Source organism: Penicillium manginii, assembly GCF_028828005.1.
Source record: "Penicillium manginii strain IBT 31320 chromosome Unknown utg000002l:1.0-5564898.0:1.0-5567710.0, whole genome shotgun sequence".
Taxonomy (NCBI): Eukaryota; Fungi; Ascomycota; class Eurotiomycetes; order Eurotiales; family Aspergillaceae; genus Penicillium; species Penicillium manginii.
In genome coordinates this window covers 3,196,453-3,219,543 of record NW_026643103.1, presented here as the reverse complement: position 1 = coordinate 3,219,543, position 23,091 = coordinate 3,196,453, and the positions used below count along the sequence as shown (strand labels likewise).

At 49.2% G+C, this 23,091-nt stretch overlaps 9 protein-coding genes across 9 annotated transcripts; 4 read left to right on the top strand and 5 right to left on the bottom strand.

The window, feature by feature from the left end:
• Positions 1 to 345: 345 nt before the first annotated feature.
• N7533_002479 (ubiquitin-ubiquitin ligase UFD2) lies at positions 346 to 3,843 on the top strand (the record flags this gene model as incomplete). Its single annotated transcript, XM_057099129.1, has 6 exons — positions 346 to 375; positions 470 to 1,122; positions 1,180 to 1,390; positions 1,445 to 3,488; positions 3,541 to 3,690; positions 3,749 to 3,843. 6 exons carry the CDS (start codon positions 346 to 348, stop codon positions 3,841 to 3,843), a joined length of 3,183 nt encoding a protein of 1,060 aa, XP_056964265.1.
• A 293-nt stretch (positions 3,844 to 4,136) lies between these two features.
• N7533_002478 (3-oxo-5-alpha-steroid 4-dehydrogenase family protein) lies at positions 4,137 to 5,287 on the top strand (the record flags this gene model as incomplete). Its single annotated transcript, XM_057099128.1, has 2 exons — positions 4,137 to 4,250; positions 4,319 to 5,287. 2 exons carry the CDS (start codon positions 4,137 to 4,139, stop codon positions 5,285 to 5,287), a joined length of 1,083 nt encoding a protein of 360 aa, XP_056964264.1.
• A 276-nt stretch (positions 5,288 to 5,563) lies between these two features.
• N7533_002477 (Peptidase aspartic catalytic) lies at positions 5,564 to 6,783 on the bottom strand (the record flags this gene model as incomplete). Its single annotated transcript, XM_057099127.1, has 3 exons — positions 5,564 to 6,363; positions 6,431 to 6,563; positions 6,601 to 6,783. The coding sequence occupies 3 exons, from the start codon at positions 6,781 to 6,783 to the stop codon at positions 5,564 to 5,566; spliced, it is 1,116 nt and encodes a 371-aa protein (XP_056964263.1).
• A 1,099-nt stretch (positions 6,784 to 7,882) lies between these two features.
• N7533_002476 (uncharacterized protein) lies at positions 7,883 to 8,163 on the bottom strand (the record flags this gene model as incomplete). The annotated part of the gene is made up of 2 exons (XM_057099126.1): positions 7,883 to 8,086; positions 8,125 to 8,163. 2 exons carry the CDS (start codon positions 8,161 to 8,163, stop codon positions 7,883 to 7,885), a joined length of 243 nt encoding a protein of 80 aa, XP_056964262.1.
• A 929-nt stretch (positions 8,164 to 9,092) lies between these two features.
• N7533_002475 (5-methyltetrahydropteroyltriglutamate--homocysteine S-methyltransferase) lies at positions 9,093 to 11,533 on the bottom strand (the record flags this gene model as incomplete). The annotated part of the gene is made up of 3 exons (XM_057099125.1): positions 9,093 to 9,167; positions 9,229 to 11,449; positions 11,523 to 11,533. The coding sequence occupies 3 exons, from the start codon at positions 11,531 to 11,533 to the stop codon at positions 9,093 to 9,095; spliced, it is 2,307 nt and encodes a 768-aa protein (XP_056964261.1).
• Positions 11,534 to 12,606: 1,073 nt separating this feature from the next.
• On the bottom strand, positions 12,607 to 13,139 carry N7533_002474 (uncharacterized protein; the record flags this gene model as incomplete). The annotated part of the gene is made up of 3 exons (XM_057099124.1): positions 12,607 to 12,739; positions 12,814 to 12,958; positions 13,037 to 13,139. The coding sequence occupies 3 exons, from the start codon at positions 13,137 to 13,139 to the stop codon at positions 12,607 to 12,609; spliced, it is 381 nt and encodes a 126-aa protein (XP_056964260.1).
• Positions 13,140 to 13,952: 813 nt separating this feature from the next.
• On the top strand, positions 13,953 to 17,442 carry N7533_002473 (putative importin 11; the record flags this gene model as incomplete). The annotated part of the gene is given in 7 exon segments (XM_057099123.1): positions 13,953 to 14,123; positions 14,183 to 14,283; positions 14,335 to 14,472; positions 14,539 to 16,078; positions 16,132 to 16,320; positions 16,386 to 17,102; positions 17,113 to 17,442. 7 exon segments carry the CDS (start codon positions 13,953 to 13,955, stop codon positions 17,440 to 17,442), a joined length of 3,186 nt encoding a protein of 1,061 aa, XP_056964259.1.
• Positions 17,443 to 17,805: 363 nt separating this feature from the next.
• On the bottom strand, positions 17,806 to 19,791 carry N7533_002472 (fungal specific transcription factor domain-containing protein; the record flags this gene model as incomplete). Its single annotated transcript, XM_057099122.1, has 1 exon — positions 17,806 to 19,791. One exon carries the CDS (start codon positions 19,789 to 19,791, stop codon positions 17,806 to 17,808), a length of 1,986 nt encoding a protein of 661 aa, XP_056964258.1.
• Positions 19,792 to 21,146: 1,355 nt separating this feature from the next.
• Positions 21,147 to 23,017, top strand: N7533_002471 (sugar porter family MFS transporter; the record flags this gene model as incomplete). Its single annotated transcript, XM_057099121.1, has 5 exons — positions 21,147 to 21,332; positions 21,382 to 21,892; positions 21,942 to 22,202; positions 22,264 to 22,791; positions 22,848 to 23,017. The coding sequence occupies 5 exons, from the start codon at positions 21,147 to 21,149 to the stop codon at positions 23,015 to 23,017; spliced, it is 1,656 nt and encodes a 551-aa protein (XP_056964257.1).
• Positions 23,018 to 23,091: the final 74 nt, after the last annotated feature.

The following is a 23,091-nucleotide window of genomic DNA, read 5'->3' as shown; positions in this document are numbered from 1 at the left end:
ACAAAACTCCTCAAGCGACGCCGAGCCTGCTTAGTCAAAGGCGATGCGAGCGAATCTCGGCGACCACCACCGAATCTCGGCGACCACCACCGAATCTCAGTCCCCTCACATCGCTCCCTCAAACCACCTTCGCTTGGGGTTGATTTCCAGGTCCTCTGCGCCATTTGTTTTGTTCCTATCCGTATTTGGCGTCGCCTTGTCATTAGTGCCGTCCGTTATTTGGTCCAATAAATGTGGCGGGTCCAGCACGATTCATTTGCCTAGAAGCCGCACACATCCCCGCACCAAGCAGTCGCACCAGCTTGACCTTAACTCTCATTGCGGTGGATAATTTTGACATTCGCCATGTCAGACTCACTCTCCGATGCGGATAAGGTTAGTAGATCCCTGGCCTATCTGACTCCCGACGTCGCTTCCTGTTTCTCGCCTCTCCGCAGTGGCTGACTCGAGATATCACAATGTGCTCTAGATCCGCAACAAGCGTCTCGCAAAGCTCTCAAATCCAAATCCGGCTCCTACTTCTGGCGACGGCGCATCGGACTCGCCGCCGGGCTCCTCCCACGCATCCCCCTCCCACTCTCCGTTGCGGGCAACTCAGCCATCCCCCCAGTTCCCGAGCGCTTCTTCTTCAGCTGCACAGACATCAAAACACCCAGATGGCAAACGGATAAAGATCACACCTGCTGTTTCTCCAGCCGCTACTCCGGAACGACCACGATCTGCCGCGTCTTCCAACGCCGGAACTCCACAACCCGCCAGAATAGAAACTATTGAAACTTTCGAAGACAGAACTTTGGGGGCTGTATTCAGGTTGACTTTGAAAGAAGAAGGGCAGTACCAAAGGGTCTATCTCCCTGGCCTCCGAAGTGAGCTGCAAGATGAGAGCAAGGAACTACGTATCGAAACAGCTATGCTGGACCAGGCCCTCCTGGAAGCGGCGTCAAAAGCGGAGGCACAGCGTCCACTCAATTACCTTCTACCATGCTGGAAACGCATCACAAAGCTTCAAAAACAATTCAAGCGAACACGAGATGACGATCCGAAATTTCAAGTTCTTTGCGAAGCGAAGCGACTATGTATGAGTTATTGTATCTTCGCAATGACTATGCCGGAGATGTTTGGGTATGCATGATCGCATGGTCAACTTGAAATCCTCGAACCTGACTAACAAATTCCTAGGATCGACACTCCAGAGAGGTCACCATTGGCGTCGCACTTATTATTGGATCCCGAGGATGAAAAGGGTGTGGACCTGGACTTCATAGGCGAAGCCGTGAGGAGATTTGACGAGGACGAGGGTATCAAACCGGCTTTCATTGCCGCAGTCGAGGAATTAAGCGCGGAGCTCTCAAAGAAGGACGTTAATGATGATTACAAGCCATACGCTATTGTTTGTCAAGCACTTTCGCCTCTATCGAATGCTCCCAGCTGACAAAGTTTTTAGGCGCTTCGCAACCTCGTCCGGCAACCCGCTATAGCGGCTGCGATCACAGAGTCTTCCATTTTCAATCACTCGACAGACCCAGCCCAGTTCGAGAAAGTTACCCTTCTGGGGCCCTGGTTCAGCTTATCACCACTCCAGGGTAAAGTCACCATGTCATATTTCTCCAACCCCAAAAGTCGCGACCAAGCATATATCCTGAACGCCCAGCGATCACTCCGAATGACGCAACAGTTACTTAGCTCTGATTTGCTCGATGTTATTAACCACATGATCCGTGCTTCGAAGGAGGCTCGCGACCGCGTTCTTGACTGGTTCGCGGCTGCTTTGAACATCAATCACAAGCGGAGGGCCATGCAAGTTGACCCAGAGACTGTCTCCTCAGATGGGTTCATGTTCAATATCACCACATGTCTTGACCAGCTCTGCGAGCCATTCATGGATGCCAACTTCACCAAGATCGATAGAATTGATGCCGAGTACCTCCACCGGGACTCAAGGGTAGACATGCGAGAGGAAACCAAGATCAACGCTGATCAACATGCTTCTGATGCCTTTTATTCCAAGAAGGCAGATGGTGTATCTAACTTCATTACCGAAATCTTTTTTCTGACAGTTGCTGCCCACCACTACGGCAGTGAGTCATTGACCGAGAAGCTGGAACAGCTGGAGAAAGACCTTCGTCACATGGAGTCGTCCATCACCAAGTTTGAACTTGAGCGGCATCGGTGGTCAGGAAATCCTGGCCAATTGCGCATGTACGAACAAGCCCTCAAGCGATACAAGGATAAATATGATCTTGGGCTAGCCTTGAAGTATAGTCTCCAGGGTGTTCTTTTCGACGACCAGTGGCAGGCTCGCTCGATGCTGTTCATGCGATACGTTGCCGTTTGGCTGCTGAGACTCGTTTCCGGCACCAATTTCCCCAAACAGTCTATCAAGTTGCCGCTCCCCGAGAAACAGCCCGAGATTTTCAAATGCCTCCCGGAGTACTTCTTAGATGGAATCGTCAGCAACTTCAAATTCATCATGTGGTGTATGCCTCAAATCATCACCGCCACGCAGGGAGATGAATTGGTCATCCTTTGCATTACCCTTCTGGAGAGCTCAGCCTATGTCAAGAACCCTTATCTCAAAGCTGGTCTGGTCTCAATTATGTTTCGTGGCACCTGGAGTCGCCCTGGTGGTGCTCGGGGCGTACTGGTGGATCTACTCAACTCTCTTGGATTTGCCAACGAGTATCTTTTGCATGCTGTCATGAAGTTTTATATTGAGGCTGAACACACCGGTACACATACACAATTTTTCGACAAGTTCAATATCCGTTATGAGATCTTCCAGATCATCAAGTGCATCTGGCCTAATACCCTCTATCGAGAGAAGCTTTCGATTCAGGCCAGCCAGAACCTTGACTTTTTCGTTCAGTTTGTCAACATGCTTCTGAACGATGTGACATATGTACTTGACGAGTCATTCGGTGCCTTCAAGACCATTCACAGCACCCAGACAGAGCTGAACAGAGATGGAAGCACAATGGACCAAGCCACCCGCCAACAGCGAGAGGAACATTTGGCCACCGCGCAGCGGAGCGCCAAGTCATACATGCAGCTAACGAACGAGACAGTGGCCATGTTGAAGCTATTTACCGAGGCTCTGGCGGACTCATTCACAATGCCTGAAATTGTTCAACGCTTAGCTGACATGCTTGATTATAACCTCGACGCCATGGTCGGACCCAAGAGCTCCACTCTGCGTGTTGACAACCTCTCAGAATATGGGTTCAACCCCCGAGCGCTACTTAGCGAGATCACCGATGTGTATCTCAATTTGATGGCAAAGCAGAACTTCATTGTTGCTGTTGCTCGGGACGGCCGCTCCTATAAGCCTGCGAATTTCGAAAAGGCGGCCGAGATCATGCGCAAGTGGTCACTGAAGGGAGAAGATGAGATGTTCCGCTGGGGTCAACTGCAGCAGAAGGTTCAAGTTGCGAAGGCGGAGGACGATCAGGCGGAAGAAGATCTGGGCGAAATCCCGGACGATTTCCTGGGTAAGTTGGCACTGAAATCAATGTCATGTGGAAACTCACTAATTTTCATTAGATCCTCTCATGTATACCCTTATGGAAGACCCAGTCATCCTTCCCAACTCGCGGACATCCATCGACCGTTCTACTATTCGCTCGCACTTGCTCAGTGACCCACACGATCCATTCAACCGTGTGCCACTAAAGATGGAGGATGTTATACCCGGTAAGATTCAATATTTCTAGCAACTCCATCTACTCTGTGCCCATCTAACGTTTTCTAGATACCGAGCTCAAGGCCAAGATCGATGCATTCATCAGCGAGCGTAGGGGTAAAAGCAAGGCTACGAAAGGAGAGATGGATACGACTGCGGATTAAATGATCAAGAAAGATAGGCATGGAAGCAGAGCAGCATGGTCGGAAAATCCTCCAATTCATTCTCCAAAATTCCATATAGCTTCTCCACTAGAATGCAACTTACAGGGATTGTCGAACTTGGTCGAACTCTCCTGCAGCTGCTCGTATGCAATGCCAAAGCTTATACCTGACCGCCTACCATATCGGGCTTTCTTAGTTACATCACCAGACCACCATCTCTCGATTCTCCATTAACCAAGTTGTACTCCCCGCTATATTTCTGCCCCTTGAAGTTTCTCTTCTTATAAGCTATAATGGGCGCGGCCCTTTCAACCTTCAAGGCCATTGTGCCTGAGCTGACAGAGTTCTACCCTGTTTCTCCAGTGGGTTATAATTTCGCCCTCACGACCTTTCAATATTTCCCTGTGGTATGTAAATAATGGCAATTCTGAATCACCAGTCCTTGAGAGCACTTCCGCTAAACCTCCTTTCCTAGGTCTGCGTCATACCATGGCTGATTTCATGGCACCCAGCAGGCAAAACCTCCATGCAAAACTCCATTTTCAACATGCCCGGTCGCATCGGATGGTTCCTGATGGAGATTGCTGGTCCCCTGAACATGATCTACAACCTCAGCGTCTCTACATCGCCATCATTCTCTGAGCTTCCTGCAGCTAACCAGCTTGCTGCAGCACTATACTGCATTCATTATGCCAACCGTGCTGTCATTTCACCTTTCTTCTCGGCACCGAGCATGTCGCCCATGCATTTGTTTGTCGTGTCCAGTGCAGTCCTATTCAACTGGTTCAACTCGTCTTGTCTCGTCGGCTGGATTCTTGGCCATGATATCTCAATTATAGGATTCGCAACCAATGGTGCGGAAACACTTCAATCCTCTTCTTCGCCCTCGTGGGTGGCGGCATTGCCCTTCCTCGGAACGGCGCTATTTGCTGTAGGAATGGTGGGCAATATCTACTCCGAGACATCTCTTTTCCGTATGAGAAGATATGAGGTTGAACAACGCTCCACGAAGAGGTCCGACTCCGCCACACCTGCCTCTACCAATGGCGGTAACAAATACAGCAAAGTCTACGTTATTCCTCCCACGCAGGGTATCTTCCGCTCCATTCTGTACCCGCACTACGCCTTCGAGTGGCTCGAGTGGACAGGCTTCGCCATTGCCGGCCTTGCAGTCTATCCTCTTTCTGCGTTCAGCAAGCATAGCAGCGCTGCTGCCACCGCTGTTTCTCCCCCAATTATGTTGGCTCCTTGGTTGATCCCGTTTGCCTCTGTGACGGATCGATTTGGACTGCCGCTGCCCTTGCCGGCAATTGTGTTTTTAATCAATGCAGTTGCTAATATGCTTCCTCATGCGCGGTGGGGACGAAAGTGGTATGTTGACAAGTTCGGCGAAAAAAAGGTTGCTGGAAGAGGAGCTGTTGTGCCCTGGTGCCCTTGGATGTGAGAAAACACCTCGCATCTCATGGAATATGGGCTTTCCATCTTAGCACGTGCAATCATGGTTCATAGGAGTTTGTAGCGTCTGTTACGGGTTTCATGGAACATGTCAATGCGAAATTAGCGCATTCTATTACAAGGTTGTGCAATTGCAATAATCGTAATGGGTGAAATCACACCTTCATGCCTTTCACTTATCTCTTTGAAGTCTTCGGACTAACATCACAGCTGGGACCTTGGAATGATATAAGAAATTAGATACAGATACCTACCTAGATAGGTATTAAAAGGCCATGATCAGCATAGCGGTAGCTGCCACCAAGGCCGTCATACTCAAGTCTCCTCCAACGAGTGCACCGGCCGAATCCTTCGCCCCAGGAACACCATCCTTGCCCGATGAAATCTCAACAATATCATCTGGAGAATTGTCGTATTTCCGCTTTGCCAGTGAGATCTGGCCGTTTTCAAGGTCAAATACCGAGTAAATTAGACTCATGAAATTAGATCCCAACAAGATACTTGCATCATAGTAATCGCTGAACTTGTTCTCGACGATCTCAAAAAAGCATACGTCACTGTCAACGTCGATCCAAGGCTTTGTCGGTTCAAAACTGCCCCGGCTGATAAACAAGCTCAGGTCAAATTCGAGATCTAGCTTTCCGAACTTAAACGTGATAGTTTGATCCTGAGAGATTGACTTGCAGGAGAAATTGACCTGGCCATATTCATCCGGCGCCTTGGTCAGGCCAATTTGAGAGTTCAGAGCCTGAGCCACCGACTTGGGAACATAGGTTTTGTCGATTAGATTGCCGAATAGAGCATCAAGCGGGAATTTGTTCGAGGCTTCCGAGCTTCCATTGATTGAGATGCCATCCATATTAATACGAAGGGCCTTTTCGGAGCTATTACCCATAACAGTATCAAAAGTGTAAAGGTCTCCCTCGTATTTGGCCTTGTTGACACCGCCAAACAAAACTGTCTCATTCCACACACTGACAGCTGCGGAGTTTATCGCACCAGTGTCAACTAGCACTTGGATTAGAGAGCTGGTGGATGCATTTCCATATCCGATGCCGATATTATCTGGTAGATGTCTGATCAGAAAAGGTCATAATAATAAATAGTACTAGTATTGCCATCGCCGACTTACTTTCGCCCCAGATATTATTGCTGTCCTCACTCATGTCCAGGACCGCAAACGTCATATTGTCCACTTTGGTATCTCCGATTTTAAAAATGTCCGTGACAGTGAAACCTTCTAACGGAGCACCCCATTCATCAGCCTATATCACTTCGAGATTGAGCTGCGTCTTCACTTACTCTGGAATTGGTGTTAAAGTCGAAGTCAACAGTCTGAGATCGCTTCGAGATCTGGCGCGAATTACCCCGTTCCTGCACTATAGGCACTGCAAGAACAGCGGGAGTATCTCTCTGGTCCAAAGCCAGCGCGTCGGTCAAGGCTGCGCCAGTCAAGCCGAGTAACCAAGCCGACCCACTCCGCATGATGATCGACGTGTGGCTGTTGAAATAAGAGTCTGACAAAGAAGCTTAGGTCAGGGCGAATAGGAAAAGAAAAGGAAAAGGAAACAATTTAATAGACTCCAGCAGACAAGGGACTTGTTAAATCCTGTGCCCACCCCCGGCAAAGGAGACGAAGGAATTCATCTCCCGCTAAGGAAGACGGGGCGCCAAAAGAGTCTCGTGAGTGGGTTAGTGCCAACAGATAATGCTACAGACCCCCTGCTCATACTCCCTAGGTGTAGATCTTGCCGCATTCGTGTTTGTGAGCCTCACCTTGGGGCTATTTTACTGGTTGCTTAGCCCGCCTGGAACCCTGCCAAGACGCCCTAATCTACAAGCTCGGGGGCCATTTTTAGTGGTGGTCCCTGGATTTTGCGAGGTGCATGTGTATGTTCCGTTCGAAGAAAATTTACTAAATTAACTTACATTAGAGCCGTGTTGGAAATTGCGGTGGTTTATTATCTGATGCAGCCGCTTCTTGAATATTACCAGTATTATTAGTACTGCCTAGGGACTCGGAGTAACGATCCGATAAATTGATCACCGTCACGGTTGCGATCTCAATTGTCCTGTAGTAACATTTTTGTAGATTTTACCGAGAGCTTACTAGTAGCTTTGGTTCTTCTCAAACATTAATTTCCTTGTTAATAATTCACATACAAGACCTGTGACAGTATAAACCCCTGTATCACGGGCTCCATTTCCCTCTGGTCGAAGCTGTGCCGTTTACCCGCGTAATAGGGATCTGGGTATAAGTTGGGGGCCAAACCTTCCTTCAAGATGTAGTAAGGCTTTCCTATTTTCTAGTCTAAGGGGTCAGAAATGATTCCAGTTTCAAGTGGCTACCTATGTATCCAGGCTGTTCTTGATAGACTTTCTTCTAATAGTTAGCCCGTTGATACCACAGCGAAGCTATTGATGTGAAGCATTTCACCTGAAAAATACTAGAGAAATTAATCGATCGATATTTGATCTAGAGAGTCGCAACACTCACATTAAAGACGAAGGAAACAAACGCATCAAGCAAATCATGATTAGGTGACCGTGGCCAGCATGGTAGCAGCAACCAACGCAGTCACGCCTAGGCCTCCTGCACGCATCTACTATTACCCACATTCTTCTTTGCCCCAAGAACGCCATCCTTTGTGATTTCAACAATATCGTCGAGGTCGTCATTCCAAGCTTGCTCCGCCAATGAGACCTCATAATTTGCAAGGTCAAAACCTTCGTAAATCAAGCCCATGAACTTGGTTTCTAAGACGATGCTTCCCTCTTCCGAGAGCTCCTACTTTTTGCTTTCCAGGATTTTCAAGAAACAAGTACCATCGGGATCACATCGTGCCTCGCGTCAGAGAGTTGCATTCTCGCTGACTGAACCTACTACCCATACAGCGGTCCGAGTATAAATTGGATGTTTTTCGTCACTGGTATCTTATGCGGATATGCCGGTAGGCGTTTGCCTGGGGAACAAGTTGTCCGAATAAAAGTCTCCTTCCAGGGTCACCTAGACTCTTTTACGATACTAGCAAAATGCGGAAGTTGGTCTCCCACCTCTGGCAACCCACCCAACCTGCTATTGCAATCTCACTTTCAAGTTAATCACCATCCCATCTCAAACGTCCATTTCACTGCTTCTCTTATTTCATCCTGGCTATTAGATCCACTGGTATGGCCAAACGCGGCCACTCGTATGTGCCTTGGCAGTCGATATCTTTGAGAACGACCTCCCATGCTTCCTGGGCATCATTTACTTCGTGCGGGAAAACACTGCGAGAGTAGACACTTTCCTCTCACCAGACGAGCAGGTACTCGGGAAGCTCTAAGCTAATACCACACAGGAAATTTATGCAAGCCACTAACTTGAACTACCAGACCACCTTTTTTCACTAGAGGTTGCTGTTTACACATGGAAAGTAAAGATTTAATGTAGCATAAAGCTCGAAGTAATATTCACAGCTAATTCTACAGTAGAACAAAGTTCTCATTCTCCAGGTCCAAGTGATAGCAACTGCTTCACAAGGACGAGAGAATCAAATTGTTGAAAGATTCGGCACCTAATAAGGCGGCACCCATGTTGAAATCGTTAGTAATGTTGAAACTCCGTAAACCCGCTTTTGGTGCCCTCTAATCCGCAAAACCCGTTTGAAACCGAATGTTGAACTTTTGGTATCATCTTCGTAATCGTCATAAAACAAAACTTCCCGTGCCAGGGGCGGCGGGTTGAAATATGCCGCCCCTTTCAATTAACACATTATGGGAAATGAAAAAAAGGAAAAAGTAAACCGGCAAGTTTACTTGGAGTACTTCTCGCGGAAGTACTTAGCCGCAGCCACGAGGGACTTGAGCTGACCGACAGTTTGCTCCTCCTGTGGGGAATTAGTAAATTGTTCTTGTTTTGAGAGAACTTGTAGGGGTATATAAACTTACAGTACGGGTCTTCAGGCCACAGTCAGGGTTGATCCAGAGCTGCTCGGGCTTGAGGAACTGGAGCATCTGCTCAATACGCTCCTTGATCTCCTCCTCGGTGGGAACACGAGGAGAGTGGATATCGTAGACACCGGGGCCGATGTGGGCATCGAAGCTCTGGTCAACGAAGACCTTGAGCAGCTTAGCATCGGACTTGCTGTTCTCGATGGACAGAACATCGGTGTCAAGGGCAGCAATGGCGTGGAAGAAATCTTGGAACTCAGAGTAGCAGAAGTGAGAGTGGATTTGGACATTGTCCTCGACACCGGCAGTGGAGAGCTTGAAAGCGTTCACAGCCCACTTCACGTAAGCCTCACGTGCGGAGCCAGTGCGAAGAGGGAGACCCTCACGAAGGGCGGGCTCGTCGACCTGGATAACCTTGACACCAGCGTTTGCAAGATCGATGACCTCGTCACGCAGGGCCAGAGCAAGCTGCTGGGCCTGGACGCTCTGGTGGACATCATCACGGGGGAAAGACCACCGAAGGCAGGTGATAGGGCCAGTAAGCATACCCTTCATGGGCTTCTTGGTGAGAGAAACGGCATAGGCACTCTCCTTCACGGTCATGGGTGCCGGGCGGCTGATGTCACCCACGATAATAGGGGGGCGGACACAACGGGACCCGTAGCTCTGAACCCAAGCATGAGTAGTGAAGACATAGCCGTTGAGGCGTTCTCCGAAATATTGAACCATGTCGTTTCTTTCCGGCTCGCCGTGGACCAGGACGTCCAAGTCAAGATCCTCCTGGAGCTTGACAACGTGCTCGATCTCCTTCTCAATGAACTTCTCGTACTCCTGAGCAGTGATTTCACCCTTGGTGAACTTGTTGCGCTGGATACGGATCTCCTGGGTCTGGGGGAAGGAACCAATGGTGGTGGTGGGGAAAAGAGGGAGCTTGATCTCCTTGGTTTGCAGTGCAATTCTCACGGGGAAGGCCGATTTCCTGAGATGGTCCTTTTCGGTCACTGCGGCCTGACGAGCCTTGACAGCGGGGTCATTGGTGCGTGTAGATGTAGCCCGAGACTTCATCGCGGCAGCGTTTGCTTCCAATTCAGCAGCAACAGAGGCGGGGCCCTGGGTGATAGCCTTGGCAAGGACAACAACCTCCTTGACCTTCTCGCTAGCGAAGCTGAACCACTCACGAACCTCAGGGTCGAGCTTCTTCTCGCTCTCGAGGGTGTGAGGGGTGTGGAGCAGCGAGGAAGAGGTAGCGATGCGCAGCCTAGTAGCAGGAATTGATTGTTGGATGCGCTCAAGCAGCTCAATCTTCTTACCCAAATCAGAGCGCCAAATGTTACGACCATCGACAACACCGGCGGACAGAGTCTGGTTAGGACCCAGGGCAGCGATAACGGCATCAACCTGCTCGGGGTTGCGGACAAGGTCGACGTGGATAGCATCAACATTCTGGGTGTCCTTCAGAACCTCAATGTTGTGGACAATATCTCCGAAGTAGGTGGCCAGGGTAATCTTGGGGGCCTTAGCGCCCAGGTTGCCCAGGGCCTCGTAGGCAGGCTTGAAAGCAGCCTTGACCTTGGGGTTCAAGTCCAAAACAAGGACAGGCTCATCCAATTGCACGCTCTCGGCGCCAGCAGCCTTCAGCTGGGCCAGGAGGTCGACATAGAGGGGCAGAAGAGCGGGGAGCAGGTCAATGGGATCAACGTTCTGACCACGGTCGGCCTTGGCGAGAGCCAGGAAGGTAACGGGACCGACGATGACGGGGGTGGTCTTGATGCCAAGCTCAAGGGCCTCCTTGAACTCAACAACGGGCTTGGGGTTGGCGTTCAGGGTGAACTTCTGGTTCTCCTGGACAGCGGGCTTGACAATGTGGTAGTTGGAGTCAAACCACTTAACCATCTCCAGAGCGGGGACATCGACACCGTTCTTCTGGTGACCACGGCCCATGGCGAAGTACTCATCGAGAGGGCTCAGCTTGTGCTTGCTGTAACGCTCAGGGATGACACCGAAGAGCTGGGAGTGGTCCAGGAACTGATCGTAGAAGGCGAAGTCGTTGCTGGGGATGGAGTCGACACCAGCAGCCTGTTGGATCTTCCAGTGCTCAGCACGGAGACGCTTACCCTCAGCGAGGAGGTCATCCTGGGAGATCTTGCCACCCCAGTAAGCTTCAGTGGCCTTCTTCAGGTCACGGAGCTTACCCATACGGGGGAAACCGAGAACGGCGCTAGAAGGAAAAGAGGTCAGTCATACAGAATTGGATAGAAGGCGGGGATGGGGAGTTCGGATGATAAACATACGATTGAACCATTCTGACGGATGTGTGTGGAATTGAAAGGGGGGAAAGAGAGAAGAAATAGGCGGGGTCTTAGCAAGGAAGAAGATGAAAAAACCCAATGCCTCTTGAAGAGAAGAAGAAAAAGAAGGAAGAAGGGGGGGATGAAGAGGATGAAGTAGGAAGAAAAATGGAGGGGGTAGTAAGAGGGACTAACCTCAACGGGATAGAGGGGCAGCTATGGTATTGAGTAATTAGGAGGTATTGGGCTGTACAGACCGGGGATCACTTGCACCAAAGTGGGGGATGTGCTGGAGAGTACCCAGAGAATCCCCAGCAAATAGCGGTATGGCCGGTGCACGGGGTAGTACAGATACCGGTCCAATACCAGAAATCGCCATTCATACTGTAAATTGATTACACCCCACTAGACAGCCCGCCGATCACGGAGTCGGATCACGCCATTCAACACGATAAGCGATAGCCTATGTATTAGGGAAAGTAGGGTGGAATAGAATATTCTTAGCATATTCTAGTATACAGAAGTTAGAGCTAGTATTTAGTCCTGAGTCACTCACTACCGACTCAACTAAATAGTAAATACCTTACTCGCGTCAGCGTGGCCAAGAATGACCTCTATCCTGCATTGCATGGCTTATGCGGCCAACTGAGCCTGTGCCCCATCCCCTCTCCGCCTCGGCCTTAGAACATGTAGGACCGTCATGCACGCCGGTTCCACCAATTGATCCGTCCGTCACTCCCCTACGAGATACCAGTCCGTGGCTGTCAGGCGCTTGTGAGATATGCTCAAACTGAATTTTGAGGCTTCATCTTCGAGGCTTGCAGGACATATTCACTAGCGGTCAGCTTGGTTGCCATGTCAATCTACCCTAGGTCCAAAGTAAACTTTTGCTGCACAAGTGGCAAAAGAGCATTGGCCTTGATGGATCCCTGCTGCCCCGCAATCAGAACCCCTCAGAAGCTTCTGGGACTTGACATGGTCAGATGGCAAATAGATAGAACATTATCGATACTGATAGGCTAGTGGTACAATATTCAAGTTGTCAAGATACCTGGGTCTATACTATACAATACTATACTGTACATTATTATTGCGCAACACCACGGCGCTTCAGATCCTGAAGATTAGGGACTTCTTGGTCGCCCGGGCGACGCTCAGACTCGATCTTGATGCTATCCTCAGGGCCACCTTTTCCCTGGAAATCCTTGGCTTGGGGAAGTCTAGACAAATACTGTTAGTCTCTTAAATATATACCTACAGCATTCGAAGAGTGGAATTGGTAGAAAAAGCTCACCTTCCACGGTCATCACGGATACCGCCCTCGTCTTCGGGGATCTTTCGATGGTCGCTACCAGAAGCGGTGGCGCCAGGGCCGTATTTGACATCTCCAGCTTCAGGGAAGCGCTTCTCAACTAACTCATTGACGCCGGACTCTTGGGCTACAAAGTTATTAGCGTCCATTGAGTCTTTCATTCCGCCGGAAAAACCAGTATCATCCACGGATTATGGTGACGAACCTGAATCACTCTTGGGGCCAAGACCTTGCTTAGCCTGGTAGGAGTTGAGGTCTTTCTCCGCCTCGTGGGCGATCCGGTAGTTTTCTTCAGAGGAGGTAGGCATAATTTGAGCTTTTGGGACTGGGGTGAATTGTTGAAGTTGAAGTTGGAAGTTGAAGGGGTTTCAATTGGAATGATCTGAAATTGAACAGGACTTTTAGTTCAAGGTTAAAATGTTTGTCTCAGTCAGGCTTGGAAGCAAGACTTGAAATATATAGCAAGAAACTGTGCTACCATGTTCTGATATCATTGACACTTTCAACCTTGAAAGTTAATGCTACTACCAGACATCTACATCATCTACATGTAATTCTCCTTCAAGAGAACCCGCCAATGAGAAGGATGCGATCATAACCCCCAAGAGATGGTTCAATCAAACTTGGCAGCTATGATGTATACAAGAGCTTGCGTTCCATGTTCGGATCAGGTTAGCTCGTACTCTCCAAGCTCGGTCTGGCTTCCCCAGGCAACTCTCCCGTCTTTTAGTCAAATTTAGAAAAGATGCTTGCGCAGAGCCTCCCTCGTGGAGCGAGACCTATTCGAGACTGGGAAATTTGAGCAGGGAACTCCCATTGATGGTAGAGGTGACTTCATTGGCTCCACTCAATGCCCTAACTTGTTGTTTCCCAATTTGGCCAGTTTGTAGGGTCCAGCCCTAGGGCTCATGGGCGGGCCGGAATAACAAGACCCCGCGATGAGGGGAGCTGGAGCGGCGGGATCAATGAAGGCATCTGTTGACAATCGCGACGCGTCTCGTTGCTGTTCTCGATCGACTCTGCTGAGGTACTATAGTTGAAAGCCTGATCACCCTCGTTGAATCCGATATCCTGGTGCAGGGCCAAGCATCTTAAGTGATTCCAGGAAATATCCCTTCACCATGGTCAAAACAGTCTCGATCGAGGTACCGGGGGAGTCCAACCCATTGAGTTTACAGAATGTCGTGAACTCTTTGGTTTTGGCCGCAAGCTCGAGTCAGCAGCAGGTCCAGACGGGTACCACGCAGCTGCAGAACTGGGAGCGGATCCCTGCATACCATGCCTTTCTTCAGGTTGGTGGAACATACCTTTAGAGATTCTATGTACAGAGCTGACGTTTGATATAAAACAGGATGTTTTTTTGGACCACTCCGCCCCTAATGAAGTGCGATATCTCTCCATCATTCAACTGAAGAACGGAATCGACAAGTACTGGCGCAGAACAGCGGCAAAGTATGTTTCAGGATAAACGTAAAGCGAGACCAGCGCTGACTCGAACAACAGTGCGATTGAGCCGGAGGAGAAAAACAAGATTAAGACGAGAGCTCTGGATGCTGGCATCGTTGAGCCATCTCGCCCGCTCGCTCTTCAGAATGCGCTGATGATCGCCAAAATCATGCGCTATGAATTCCCGCAAGACTGGTATGATCTATATCTACGTTCGCAGTCAACTGCTCCTACATATAATTGCTCACATTTCCCTCATAGGCCCGATGCGATGACCGCTATCATCAACTCCCTCCGTAACGGATTCCAAGCCGGTGCGAACCCACTCCAGGTCCCTCGGACTCTCCTCATCCTCCTACAAGTCATCAAAGAGTTATCAACTGCCCGAATTCGGAGAACCCAGCTTCATCTCGCTTCCGCTGCACCTGAGATATTTCATGTCGTGGGCAAAATTTATATGGACAAGGTGACTCAATGGGCAGGCATTCTGGAGCACGGCGGATCGGATGAAGGGGCGCTTTCAGAGGTGACCGAACAAAGTCTCATTTCCCTGAAGTGCCTTCGTCGCCTAATGATCTCGGGATTTGAGCACCCCGGTCGCGATCGGGATGTGCAACAATTCTGGGAGTTGACGAGCGAGCACCTGAACAAATTCTTGGCGTTTGTTGACCAGCCGGGTCGACTACCCGAATCGGTTCATACGATGGTCGAGAAGCACATTTTGCAACTATCAAAACTGCACGTTGAGATGGCAAAGAACAAGCCCGCATCATTCGCTTTATTCTCTAACTCAATAGACCTTGTCAATGCCTACTGGGCATTTGTTGTCAAGTTAAGCCCGAACTATGTCAACCTTGGATCCGATGCCGAGGCTGATGGGCAATCCCTGCCCGAGAAGACTGCCCTGCGGGCTCTTCTTTTGATTCGAGCGTGCTCCAAGATGGCCTTCAACCCAGCTCAGACTTTCAAATACCAGACAGCGGAAGATAAGGAGGAGCGAAAGCAATCTGTGGACAAAATAAAGTCTCAGCTGTTTACCCAGGAGTTTGTGGTCAGTGTCATGGAGCTCATTGTCACTCACTTGTTCCGTCTAAGAAACGTTGATTTCCAAGAATGGGAAGAAGACCCAGAATCCTGGGAGAAGCGGGAAGTCGATGCCGATGCATGGGAGTATTCCATCCACTCTTGTTCAGAGAAACTTTTCCTTGACCTCGTCACCCATTTCAAAGACTGGCTCATCAGCCCTCTATTGAATGTGTTTCAATCCTTTGCCAGTGAGTATCTGATAAGCAAACATATTACGTGGAGTATACTGATCATGTCTGCAGCTACCGAAAATAAGAATGTCATGCTGAAGGAATCGTTATACTCTGCCATCGGCTTGGCAGCTGCCAGTCTCGAACAGCATTTGGACATCAATGCATTCCTCCAAAATACCATGATCCCCGAAGTCCAGATTCAAGAACAGGAATATAGACTTCTTAGAAGACGGATAGCTCTCGTCCTTGGTCAATGGGTGCCCATTAAGTTCGCTGATATGAACATGGAGTCTGTCTACCAGATCTTTCAACACTTGCTCAACAAAGATGATCCATTGAATGACCTGGTCGTTCGCATTACCGCAGGACGTCAGCTCTGCAACGTTCTCGATACATTCGATTTCAAGATCGAAACATTCCTGCCGTTTGCTCAGCCGATCCTCGCAAGTCTCATGTCACTCATGCAAGAGGTTGAATTGTCTGATACAAAGATGGCATTGCTAGAATCGGTCCGGGTCATCGTCGTCAAGATGGAACAACATGTAAGCTCCTTCCCATTCACGACTTTAGACACCGCTAACACCACTCGCTCTAGGTTGTGATGCTATCCGATAGTATCCTCTCTCCCCTTCCGCAGGAATGGGAGAAGTCCGGCGAAGAACATCTCTTGAAACAGGCGATTCTTACCCTCCTCACATCTCTGATCCATTCGATGAACCAAGAATCCGTGCGATACCACCCGATGATTCTTCCTCTTATACAAAGCTCCATTGATACAGGTTCCGTAAGTAGCTACTTCTTTGACAGGGCTAGAGTTTTCGAATTCGATTCTAATTCTTCAAACCACAGGAAACCCATCTATACCTAATGGATGAAGCATTAGAGCTCTGGGCGGCCGTCATCATGCAAACACCGTCGCCACCTTCTCCCGAAATTCTCTCGCTCTTCCCTGCCCTCTTTCCGATTTTGGGAGAGGGCACAGAAAGCGTGGGTCAAGCTCTCGAAATCGTGGAAAGCTACATTCTGCTTTCACCGCAAACTCTCCTCAGTGACGAAATTCGATCAAAGCTTTTATACTGTCTTCACAGCCTTCTTGAGCCCATGACGAAACAGCGATCCGGCGTTATACCCCGTCTTGTTGAAAGACTTATTCGTGGCGTGGAGACAGTTGATGGCGGAAGCGAGACCGCCTATAATGCCATTGCTCAGTCTCTCCTCGAAACAAACATGCTTCAATCCCTTCTCAAGGGCCTATACAGTGCCCACGAAGCTAGCCAAACAACCGGACCTAATAGGAAGAGATCCGACGTGGATGGCAAGGTCGAAACGGAATACTTTTCCTCCATTGCTCGTCTTGCTCTCGCTAACCCTACACTATTTGCATCCGCAGCAACGGCTGCGACCTACCAGGCCGAAGAGGAATTATTCACCTGGCTTCTCACGGAGTGGTTCTTCCATTACGACAACATCGCCTCCGCCAGCCAAAAGAAGCTCCACGTCCTCGCCTTGACCCAACTCCTTGCCCTCAAGGGCCCCGCCTCCGCCCCGCCCCCCCTTCATCCTAAAGTTCTTACAGGACTACCTCACCGTCTGGAGCGCGCTTGTCGTTGAACTAGCGGAGGGTGGAACCGACGAGAATGCCGACTATCTTGTCTGCTGGAACGCGCCCGCAGGCTCCGAGACAGCCCAACCCGAACACTCAGGCGTTGAGAATGCCGAAGATCGTCGCCGCCGCGAATGGAACGAGTCGGATGCCATCCATCGCTTCCCAATCCGCGACTTCGTGCGTCATCGCCTGCAGGAGGTCATTACTACATGTGGTGGTGCGCAGCGGTTCCAAGAGGAGTGGCTGGTCAATGTTGATTCGGAGGTGGTGTCGGCTTTTGGTGGGTTGGGCCTGATTTAAAAAGAGCATTGATACTTGGGTAACTGGGTGATCTTATGTCATGCATTCTGGGAGTTTCATTCTTCTCTTATTTATTTTAGAGTTCGTTTTTACATACCCTCTCCAATGCATTTTAGATTATCCGTTCGTTATAAGTAAGGGTGAAATTGTACAGCAGTCGAACTCGTCTCATAAGCCATATCATATACCTTGGGTACTCCATGTCATGCCATGTCGTCATCTCATTCCAGGGCTTCATTTAAGGTGTCGTACCCGGAGGAAACTCCGAGAATAAAAGCTGGTCATTACTCCTAGAAAACAAATCAGCATCAGTTCCAGTTACGAAGCAGTTATAATAGTAACAGCGCAAGATAAAGATAAAACTTACCACATCTGCTCCTCAAAATAAACCTCCGGCCCCTCAAACCACCCATTATTCCCAGAAAACATCTGCACGAATGATTCCTGGCCAACTGGGTCCGAAAAAGACGGCATTTCCGGCACCATGGAGCCCAGCTCTGCAAGCACGGGGCTAGAAAATCCATCCCGTAGCCTCTCCAGCGTCTCATAACAGCGACTGGCAAACGGGCTCAGTTCAACCATAGTCTTGATAATCGCAATCGCTTTGTCGATGTCTTCCTGCCAGCCTTCCGAGTGCGGGGACTGAGGTTCGTTGTGCAGGAGGATTACTGGGACTAGAGTTGCCGAGAATAGGAAGTATAATGCGTACCAGCATGCCATTCTTGTGTGGATTGCGCTATGCCAGAAGTTGTCGATGCTGATGATCGTTTCGTGCGACTCTTTTAAACATCGCTCGCAGGCTTTGTCAATATATGGCTGGTCTGGCGATGGTTTTGGGATTGGTATGGGGAATGCAGTGAGTGAGGCTGTTTGTTGCTGGTTTATTTGGAGGGCCTTTTGGATGAAGAATGGTCTGTAGATTATGAGGCGGAAGTGCTTGTAGCGCCAGGTCATGATGGCGTGAGGAAATTGGTGTCGTTCGGGGACGGTGGCTGTTTCTTTGTAATAGTCTGGCACGAGGTTCAGCCACTTTGATATGTAGAAGTCGTCCCATTCAAGGACTTGTTTGGCTGTCGGCGACGGTTTGGAGATGACGCGGTTGTAGATGTGGTTTGTCAGAAGATGGAACTGGGACTGGACGCGAACGTTGGTGTAGATAGTTGGGACGTCGAGATTTGCAGGGGCAATTGTGGTAGATGCTGTAAGTTCGCTCTCTAGAATGTTGAAAGGTAGCTTTGTGTTGATTCCGGCAGATGGGATTGCTAGAGGGCGACTGAATGTTATGGTCGAGCCTGCATCGAAGATGAAAAGACACCACCAAGTTCGTCGACGGATCTCGCGATATAATAAGTTTCCTTCCACACTAGGGTGGTCTTTATGAAGGCCCAGTCCGTAGGCCATGCGAACCGCTAATCCGAGGTAGTTGTGACTGGAGTTGGGACGATCGCGCTTTTGTAGGTAGTTTGAGATCAGACATAGACTCTGCACCAACGTCAAGCTGCCAACTTCAAGGATCTCGACCGATAGATGCGACCGCGCACATTGATAGAGAATAAGGTCGTCATCGTTAGAAGCCGTGGCGGACATGAAGGCACCGATGGCTGCAACAATGTAGATCAAGATCTTGCTGTGTTTTGGCCGGGGCACGATCTCATGGAACTGAGCCATAAACAGTCCTTGGTGAACCAATGGATAGTTTGTATGGTATTCCTTGAAGTAGTTTGTGATATATGATTCGATTTTGTGGGAGGGAACTTCGCCGCGGGCTAGCTTTTGTGATGACTCGCTGCTCGGTGTCGATGTCTTTGGTGGTGGTGGGACAGAGGAGAAAGGAAACGAGAAGTGACTTTGAATGAGGCGCAGAAGAGCTGCCCCAGACGCTAATCCTAGATACCCTGGTCGTTCCTCTTCGATCGAAAGAGCCGCCATACCGTCGAGGCAACTCTGTGCTTCAGTGTCTCGTTCATCCCAGTCGTAATCCGCCCCATTCACTACTGGGTTATCTGCGGCGGCTGTCGGAAGAATGTCGGTGGACAGAGGATCCTCAATGTTGTTGTCAGATATGAGTATGTCAAGGCCTGGTTCAAATATCGTAGGCTCGGTCTGGGTATAATCGGGCGATCTGTTGCGACCTTGAGTAGGTTCCTCCGATGCGATTCGGGGTCTTTTCAAACTTCCGAGCGGCGTATTATCCTCGCTCTTTATATTAGACGGGCCATGTTCCTGATTTGCTCCATTTCTCGCTTTCGCCAGCTCGGCATCCAAGTCGACGTCAAGGCCATGGTCACGAATTATTTGAGTCGCGATGCGGAGGGATTCTTCAACTTCGGTCAGGTATCTGTACTCCATTAGTTCACAGATCGAGATACCCAGAGCTTGAGCAGTACAAGCTAAATATGCGTACTTGCGCGTTAAAGGGCTGCGCGTCGGCCTCTCATATAAGCAATGCCGGCGCCATTGGAGACATTGCGCGCACACGGGTAGCTCGCGCGAGCACTTAACACTATTGTCAATCCGTGTCCCAAGAGTTTAAGGGAACTTGTACATACTCGGGCCTTTCTCCGGCGGCACTCTTTACAAGCATGCGACTTGACCGTTTCACTCATGTTCGATGAGTCCAGGAATGAGGAGTGGCGTGAAATCTTTCCCCTCGTGGGGTGCGGGGCGGGACGATCGCAGTTGTTCCGATATCATATTCATGACGGCTACGCCACCAATACCGAAAGGGTAGATCATGCGAAGTGGAGACAAACAGAAAGGCAAATCTGCCGAACGTCGGACCTACTTTCTCTTCCGGCTCGTATTGGGGGGGAATTTCCCGCGGTGGCTGTAATGCTGGTTTTGGAGGAACTCGGAGTATCCCCAGTAATGACTATCAATCTGAGTCTATTGAAGAGACCAGGCATACAAAACTCCAGGAATGATCGCATTGTCCTCACCAATACTTGAATACCCGGTAGTAGGATATTTAACATACTCACCAACTCAAATGTGCTTCTGTGAAATGCAGTAGTCGAGTGAAGTTTACCAGGGTCGAATATTTGTCAACCCCCCCCAAACTAGATTCATGTTCTCTAGCAGACAAACTTGAATAGCGTGAAAAAATCATAGTATTTTCATGTCTATGATCAAATGCATGTTCACAGTCCAATTCTGCCAAAGGATATTGGGCAGCTTTCCATTTCACTAGCCAAAAGACGAGAACGTCGGTTCATGATGGAGTACAAGGCTTTATATTATCAAATAGTCAAATACCCCTATCTCATTATCTCCCTCTGGAATTCAGTCGCCCTGTAGGCTTCTCCAAAGTAAGGTCAGAACCCCATCCCCATGGGGAAGTGGGGTGCCGAGTTGTTGTAAGCCCGACAAGGCGAATGACCGACCCCGCCGAGGTTATGTAGATCGGAGTTCTGTCACCCCAGTTTCCGGGTGATGTGATGGTACGATTTGATACCTACCGATCCTTGTTTTTCGTCGATTTTTCTGCGAGCAGGGCACTTCGAGAGTGGATCCGGGGAACGAAATCTGGGGTTGACCCAGAGCCATCCATCATCGAAGGTTCTCCGCGCGAATTACTTAAAAGGCAACTTCTCCCCGGACCTGAGGTTCAAGATCTACAAGAATTTGACCAAATAATCAAATTCTCACCGGTACGCTAGAAAGCTGGCCAGGCATAGTAATTCATCATTCATACCCAGGAAGCAATGCCAGGACATGTCGCCGATTCAGCGATAGCTGGCGACCATGCTATCGAATATGGACCAGCTGGATATAAGGGCTTTCTCAAAGAAATCCGCATTTTCGGATTAGCATGTTTTGCTACGATTGGAGGCTTTCTCTTCGGCTATGACCAAGGGATTATTTCCGGCGTGCTAGTCATGCATAGCTTTGTGAGTTGGTGGTCAATAAGCTGAACGTATCCCTCTAATATACGCCTAGAAAAATCATTTTCCCAACCTTTCCTCCGACGCCGGTCTCGAAGGATGGGTTGTTTCGATTATGACCCTCGGCGCTATGGTCGGCGCGTTCATCAATGGGCCTATGTCGGACCGCTTCTCCAGACGCTGGTCAATTTTGATCGCAAATATCGTTTTCCTGATCGGCTCAGCGATACAGGCAGCAGCGGAAAATGTTGCTATGTTATTTGTTGGCCGATTTATCTTCGGTGTGGGTGTTGGTATGTTGGCAATGGTTTGTCCGCTTTATCTTTCCGAGCTTGCGCCCCCAAATATTCGGGGATCTTTGGTTGCATTGCAGCAGCTATCGATAACTTTTGGTATTATGACCAGCTTCTGGATCAACTATGGCACTCAATATATTGGGGGTACTGGTGTCGGTCAAAGCCAGGCGGCTTGGAGACTACCACTTGCGCTACAATGTTTTCCATCTATAATCCTTGCTACCGGCACATTTTTCTTGCCGTACAGTCCACGATGGTTGATGAATCAGGGTAAGATTTCTGGTTGAACCCAATTTATTCGATACTAATCTTTCTTTAGGCCGAGAAGATGAAGCTTTGCGTACGTTGGTAAAGTTGCGACGCGTCCCCGAGACAGACCATCGTCTACAAACAGAGTTCCTTGAAATCAAAGCGGCTCGCATGTTCGACGAACAAATTAGAGACGAGAAGTTTGGCAAAAACTCGTCCAGATTCAAGGTGGCGCTTCAAGAATATAAGGAACTATTTGTCGCACCTCATCTGAGAAGGAGAACTATGGTTGCATGTCTTTTACAGGTGATTCAGCAATTTACAGGAATCAGTAAGTTGTTTTATTTGAATAGAAGACAATTACAATTCTAATAACGCTATGAAACTGATAGATGCCATCATTTACTACGCACCACAATTCTTCGAAGCAATCGGACTCAGCGGAAACTCGGTCAACCTTTTAGCCACGGGAGTTGTCGGTATTGTCTTCTTCCTTTCTACCATTCCCGCGGTCATGTATCTGGACAGATGGGGCCGAAGAAAGACATTGATGTATGGCGCTACTGGAATGTCCATCGCGCAGCTGATCGTAGCTACCTTGTACGCCGTTTACAAAGACACATTTAGCTCGCATCCCTCAGCAGGATGGACTGCCTGTGTGTTTGTGTGGGTGTATATTGGCACCTTCGCCTTCTCCATCGCCTGTGTCAATTGGATCATGCCTTCTGAAATGTTTCCGCCTGCGATCCGAGGTAAGGCTGTCGGACTTGCGATTGCGTTTAACTACCTTTCCAATTTTATCGTTGCACTGATCACTCCGCGTATGCTTGAGAGCATTACATTTGGCACGTTTTACTTTTTCTTGGTGTTCTGTCTTATTCTGGGAGTTTGGACATACTTCTGTGTTCCTGAGACAAAAGGTCAGTTTCCTACTGGTAGCTATTCATGGGAATGAGAGTACACTAATCATCAGCAGGGGTACCGATTGAAGAGATGGACAAACTATTTGGTGGAAATGACGGCGAAGGAGATTTGCGGAGAATTGCCGAGATCCGTGAACAGCTTGGAATGGGGGGCAGCGGGGTTCTAAAGAGTGATCTGCTTCAGAAAGAGGAAAGCAGCGAACATGTTGAAAATCCCGTTTGAAATGACAGACGAGGGACAAAGGATCCATGGTTAGTTAGCCAAGGTAGTCTCTTTGGGTCTCTTCCGAGACCCCC